This window comes from Quercus robur, chromosome 4 (genome assembly GCF_932294415.1).
Source record: "Quercus robur chromosome 4, dhQueRobu3.1, whole genome shotgun sequence".
NCBI lineage: Eukaryota > Viridiplantae > Streptophyta > Magnoliopsida > Fagales > Fagaceae > Quercus > Quercus robur.
Window position 1 is genome coordinate 57,819,493 of NC_065537.1, and position 6,868 is coordinate 57,826,360.

Here is a 6,868-nt window from a genome sequence, read left to right on the forward strand (position 1 = left end):
TTATTCTCTAAACTAAAAGAGACAATGAATTTATTTGCAAGATAAAGCGAATGTAATTGGCTGATCACTGATGAGAATTTTATTGTAATTTGCAGGGTCTACTTCGAGGTTACCGCCTAATCTAATACGTCTGTTTCTGATGATCTGACGGCTGATGTTTGCGTCAAAAAGAACACGTCGGTCAACCAACGCGTCTGGTGATGTGTGGGTTGTTTATGCCGGCTTATCAAATCAGCTGACGACGACGTCGTTCTGCTGTCCATGCTCTAACGCGGCTGGTATCTTGGATCCATACATTTTTTTACTTTGTAAGGTTTCGCGGAAAGAAAAACAACTCACACAGTTTAGGCCCATTGGGCCATTTGGTATACAATTTTTTTTCCACCTGAATAAATAGGCACGAAAAAGAAGGAAGAAGTACAAGGTACAAACAAGGAAAAAAGTAGAGAAGTTGCCACCAACTTTTACTAATAAGTCAACAAATTAATATTATTAAAGAAGAGTTGTGTAAAGGAAAAATTACACAACCTAAAATGAAACCCAACAACACCTGCATCAATGACCCACCCCAGCCATGACAACCACCACAACAATCCAAATCTAAGAGGTGGAGCCTATGAAATAAGGAAGAGGAAGGAGGAGAGAGAGTGCGAGAATGGATGATGATGACCAACCCCACCAACACAAGAATCGATGATGACAATGATCCTACAACAGTGATGGTTGTAATTTGGAGAGAGAGAGAGAGAGAGAGAGAGAGAGAGAGAGAGAGAGAGAGAGAGAGAGAGAGAGAGAGAGAGAGAGAGAGAGAGAGAGAGAGAGAGAGAGAGAGAGAGAGAAGAAATCATGTATATAATATCATTTATATTGTAGCAATATGCAAGAATTTGAAGAGCGGTGCATAATGAATGATTATTCATCATCTTGCATAACCCAATAAGAATGCTCTTATAATAATATATGCTTAAAAACATTTATTTATTTATTTAAATAAAAATAATTATTCAATATGCAATTTTCATATCGTGATCCACTCATATATGGAAGATGAGTAATTTTTTGAATAGTATAAATGAAATTAAATTTGTTATTTTACATAAAAATGTCACGGGTGTGGTTGTCTTAGCTTTAATAAGGCTTCATTCATTTGTTTGTTTGTTTGTTTGTTTGTTTGTTTGTTTGTTTTTTTTTTTTTTTTTTTTTTTTTTTTTTTTTTTTTTTTTTTTTCTTGTTGTTGTTTACTTTTTACTAAAGTCTTTATCATGGTTCTTTGTACGTATGTTGATCCCAAAAGGAAACCTAGTTCTCCAATTCTCCTCTTCTACCCAATCAAAATAGGCATCAATTCTTCTTTTTCCTTGCATCTTGGTTCCTTGTCTATTCTTTCCTTTGAACCAATCACATTCACACGTACGGTTTCGTGTGTAAAGTGCCATGGCATTGTTGTGGAGGACATTCCTATTGATTACCCTATAAATAATGTAAATTAGGTTGTAGTTTTCAAGAAAGTGATTTCTAGATAGTAAACACCAAAATCTGAAGTCATGGAGGAAACCAAGCTCATTGATGACCTCAGTATGTTCTCTTTCCCTTTCCAAGATTATTAGTTTACTCTATTATTTTTGTTTCTTATTTATTTATTTAATTTAAATATTCATAATAAAAGAATATCAAGATTTTCATACTCCCTAAACCCCGTGCAAACACATCAAACAATGGATATTATTTCAAATCTTGCTCTTGAGAGAAAAAAAAAGGGGAATGATATCTCAACTATAGCTCTTCGTTTGTTTTGACATCAAATTTTTCCTAGATTTTTATACATTAATTTAAAAAAAAAATTAATACACCAATTTAAAATGTTTAATGTAGAACAAAAATCAACCTAAACACAAGCACAATCAAAATAAAATCATTACAAATTAAAATAATAAGCACAATAAGCGTGCTACAGAAGAAAAAAAAAAACTATCGACTTTTTTTCCAAATAAAGAAAGAAAGGGGAAAAAAAAACTATTTGAAAGTTGTTTTAGAGAAAATTTTAAACTTTTGAAGGCGTTTGCCCATAATTTTCAGGCATATCATGGTTATTTGAATGTTTTGAAGAGCTACTATTTTCATCATTTCAATATTTTTTAGTTGGTGGTTTTAAGGACATTTCAATAATAGTATAAAATTTTAAGATATTTTGGTCTTTAAAATTTTGAGGGTATTTTTATCACATTAGATATTTTTGTGGAATTTTGGCCATTTTAGAACTTATTAGAGCATTTTGATCATTATAAAAGGTTTTAGGTGAGGGTTTAAGGTATTTTGGTCGTCTTGAAAATGTTGGGAATGTTTTGAGAGTATTTTTGTTACTTTAGAAGTTTTTCTAATGTATTTTGGTCATTATAGAGGTTTTGTGTGCATTTCAATATATTTTGGTCATCTTAGAAATTTTGAGGCCATTTCTATCATTTTGGAGGTTATTATGGGGTATTTGTTTTTAATTATTTTAAAGGTTTTATAAGATATTTCAGTCATTTTCAAGTTTTTAGGGATATATTGATTATTTACAAATTTTTGAAGTATTTCTCAATTTGGATGCTTTCATGGTGTTTTGGTCATTTTTAAGATTTCAAGATGTTCTCTTAAGATATAAGAGGAGTTTTAGATTCATGAGAAAGGAAGTTCTATTCTCCTAAGGTTCAAAACGTTTTAAGCTCCTTTTGGCATGTAAAACATTTTCAGCATTATCAACCTTAAAGATAGTGTATTTCTTGATCACGAAAAAATTATTTATGTTTAATCAAGTTTCTCAACCGAAATTCTCAACCACCTCAAATGTCCAAAAATGAGGAAAAATTTTCCTTTACCTCTTTTTTTTTTTTTTTTGCTAAAACAAATGGGATCTTCATTCGATTCATTTTCTTTGTAGAGTATGTCTATGCTTGTATAATTATTATTTATATATGTATTGCATTGTAGATTATGTCTATGCTTGTACAAACGGTTCAATTTGATTTAATAAATATTTTGTATATATGTATTACACGACATATAAATATAAATATTTATATTTGGTATGACTCTTCCTTAATGCTATACTATTTAATATTAATATTTTAAATTATCACCATTAGATTACAAGTTTTCTTGTTTCTCAAAAAAAAAAAAAAAAAATTACAAGTTTTCTTTATTATTAACAAACATGTCAAATTTCGTTTTGATTGATCAATGTTATTTACTTTTTAATAACGTATTATATGTATAATTTTAAAGTCCAAAAAACTTTACATCTAAATTTTATAAACATGGATAGATTAAGAGGACAACAGACTAAATAATTTAAAATGTTAGAGACATAATAAGTGGCGGCTCTAGGAATTTTTTTTTTCCAGAGTAGTCATTAAAAAACTTAAATTAATAAAAATTTTAAGAAAAATAAAACTTGAATATATTAACATAAAAAAATAATAAAAAAAACATGCCCAAATACATAAAGTTTTAAAATTTTCTTTACAAGTTTTTATATTTTGAAATTATTATATGATATGATAACTTCATTATCAATGTTATTAGTTACATCTATTTCAATGTACACAATTAAACAATTATTAAACTACTAATTTCTCATTAATTACCAACATATTGCCTAAACAACTAACAATATAAACAAAATTTATTATCTTTTTGAAAATATATATCACATAAATCCAACAAATTCGGTTAAAGCCTAAATCAAGTATTAATAGACTAACTATTTGAAAAGTGTGCATTTTTAAATAAAAAAAATAGCAATCTTAAAACATGCAATTTGAAAATACAATTTAAAAAATCACAATTAGACGTTTGATTTGGGCCTTTAGGCTAATTTGTTTGTTTGGACAATTTTTGAAAAGTACTACTTTCACAACATTTTTGCAAAGCTTACACAACAAAGCCTAGGTGGTAAGTTTTTACTAGTTCTAATTTGAACATACCACTAAAATTATTTTTTTATCTATCGGTAACAATCTAATACTTAGGATTTGTTACGAAAGTGTTGGGAAAATGTTGTGAACATAATATTTCTTGTAATTTTTTGGAGAGGTAGAATTTTATTTTTAATGAGCTCAAATTGTTATTTAAGGTGTTTAAGCTTTTTTTAGGGTGGTCAAGTTTTTTTTTAGGGGTGAGGTTTGGGTCTAGTGTCCAATTGCACTGAACCCGTTGAGATTATAACAAGTGTCCACTTTTGAACACATGTCACCATGTTAACGAGTCCAGTGCACTACATGCACTGGACCTAAATCTCACCCTATTTTTAGGGTGGTCAACAACCCATATTAATTGAAAACCCAATTTTTTAAAGGTACATTAAAAAAATATTCAAGTCAAGGTGGTCATGTGACTGCTCTGAACTACACTTGGTGCCGCCCCTGGATGTAATATGTCTTCAGTCATTGATTTTGTGATTATAAAACTTTTATAATTTTTTTCCTTAGTTTTTTCTTTTGTTTACAATTCATGATTAATAGTAAAATCGCTTTCTTTTCTATGTGATTAATTTTATGGACAATTTGATATGAGTCTTGGTGGCGCTGAGAATATGAATTAAGTACAATAATGAAAACACAAAGTGTGCCTTTGGATGAGCTTAATTCATCAATTTATTCCTTTCAAAAAACAAATTCATCAATATATTTAACTTCTTTTTTTGAGAAGATCAATATATTTAACTTTGTTTATTTGTAAAAATTAAATAAAATCTTGAAAAATATGATATTTGAAAAGCCATACGTTCCATTTTAGGATGAAAACAATTACATGTCATAATTAAATTCATCAATATATTGTTTATTCATTTTTCAAGTTTCATTGCCCTTAATGTATTTTGTTAAACATTTCTTTGACCTATGATGATTATGCTTTAGCACTGCTTGATTGAAACTGTTGCCAAACTTGACCCATATCTCATTGCCCAATTGTTATTAGACAGTGTATTTAAATATTTCTAATGTATTGCAGCAATCAAAAGAACAAAAAGACATTTTCGTCCAGCGCATTACTTACTTAAAATACAGTCATACTCTTTACTATGTGATACTGGGGTGGAAAAGTATGACTCTGGCGTTTTTGAAGCCAGTGGACACAAATGGTGGGCTCTAATATTATTCTAAATCTTGTTTTTTCTATTCAAATATAAATATTTACTTCTAATGTAGTTAGTTTTATTTTGCAGGAGGTTGTCTATTTATCCAAAAGGAAACGAGAAAATGAATGGAAGTGGTCACATCTCAATTTACTTGGCAATTGTTGACACCGAAAAGTACACTCTTGGCTGGGAAATTTATGTCAGCTTCAAATTGTTCCTGTTCGATCAAATACAAGACAAGTTCTTGACCATTCAAAGTTTGCTCTCTCATAGTTTATATATATATATATATATATATATTCATCTTTTATGATTGTATTTTGGTATAAATTGTTAAATTACCAATTTTCTTAAAAACTTAAACTATTAGGAGATGATAAATTTATTCACGTATTGGACACTTGAGTTACTATTGAGTAGGAACTCAACACGTGAAAATTTAAATAGAATGTGAGGAGATCACAGGGAAAATTTAAACTCAGGACTTTTTATTTTGATACCATGTTAAATTTTCAATTCTCTCAAAAACTAATCTAATATTTTTTTTTTTTTTGGTGTAGATGTTGATGGGGTAATTAGAAGATTCCATGATATCAAGACTGAATGGGGCTTTCACAAATTTCTGTCCCTTAAATCTTTCGAAGATCTTTCTCAAGGATATCTTGTCAATGATTGTTGCGTATTTGGTGCTGAGCTTTTTGTTCACGAACGCAATGCCAAACGGGGGTTTCTTACTATGATAAAAGAACCCCTTAACCATACTATGCCTTGGAAGATTGAAAACTTTTCATCACTAGATAAAGTGACATATTATTCTCGAATATTTCCAGTTGGCGATGTGAGATGGTATTGGTTTTTATTATTATTATTTTTGATATGTATTATTATAAGTTGGACTTTTATCGTTGTAAAAAAAAAGGAAAGTTTCCTTTTTGAAACTTAGAACCTATTTTTTTTTAACTCTTTTTATTAAATCCATGCAGGAAGTTACTGGTTTACCCCAAAGGAATTTATAATGGAGAATCGAAAGTGATATCTCTCTTCCTCTTTTGTTGTGATTGTGTTCTACCTGAGCAAAAATGTTTTGCAAAATTCAAGATACGTATAAAGGACCAAATTAACAATGAAAATCACGTGGAGAAAACAGGTATGTATGCTTATATGTGTGTGTGCACACACACTTGCCTCCCATTCTCTTTCACCTTGTTTTGTTCCTATGTAAGTTTTGTCTCAATTTTTTTTTTTTTTTTTTTTTTTTTTTGTGTTTCTTACAGAAAAACATTGGTTCACTGCCTCTTCGAATGAATGGGGTTTCTCACACTTTATGCCTCTTAAGGATCTCGAAGATGCATCCAAGGGACTTCTTATGAATGATGCTTTAATTGTAGAAGGAGAAATCATAGTTATATCTAATGTTAAGTGATTCCCTATAATGGTTGTCTAAGAAATTATAGCAAAAACTATACTTTAAATATTGTAAAAATACTTTTTATCCCGAAATTGCATTTGGGGAGGTTATGGGATTATTATTATTGTAATTGTAAAGATGTCAATATTAAAAAGATTTAAATTTGTCTTCTTTATTTTGAAGCTTGTGCATGCGCTCACATGCACACACCTACTTTATATACATAAATACACACATGTATGTATATAAATGTGTGTGCATATATATATAATGCAATTATATATGTATACATGTATGCTCTAAATCATCTTAGTAGTACATAATAACCAATAAGTGTGTAT

General features: G+C 29.3%; 1 protein-coding gene across 1 annotated transcript; it reads left to right on the forward strand.

The window, feature by feature from the left end:
- The first annotated feature begins 1,515 nt into the window (after positions 1-1,515).
- LOC126723115 (MATH domain and coiled-coil domain-containing protein At2g05420-like) lies at positions 1,516-6,624 on the forward strand. The gene is made up of 6 exons (XM_050426401.1): positions 1,516-1,575; positions 4,993-5,122; positions 5,207-5,376; positions 5,680-5,965; positions 6,103-6,266; positions 6,394-6,624. Exons 1-6 carry the CDS (start codon positions 1,545-1,547, stop codon positions 6,540-6,542), a joined length of 930 nt encoding a protein of 309 aa, XP_050282358.1. The 5' UTR covers positions 1,516-1,544; the 3' UTR covers positions 6,543-6,624.
- Positions 6,625-6,868: the final 244 nt, after the last annotated feature.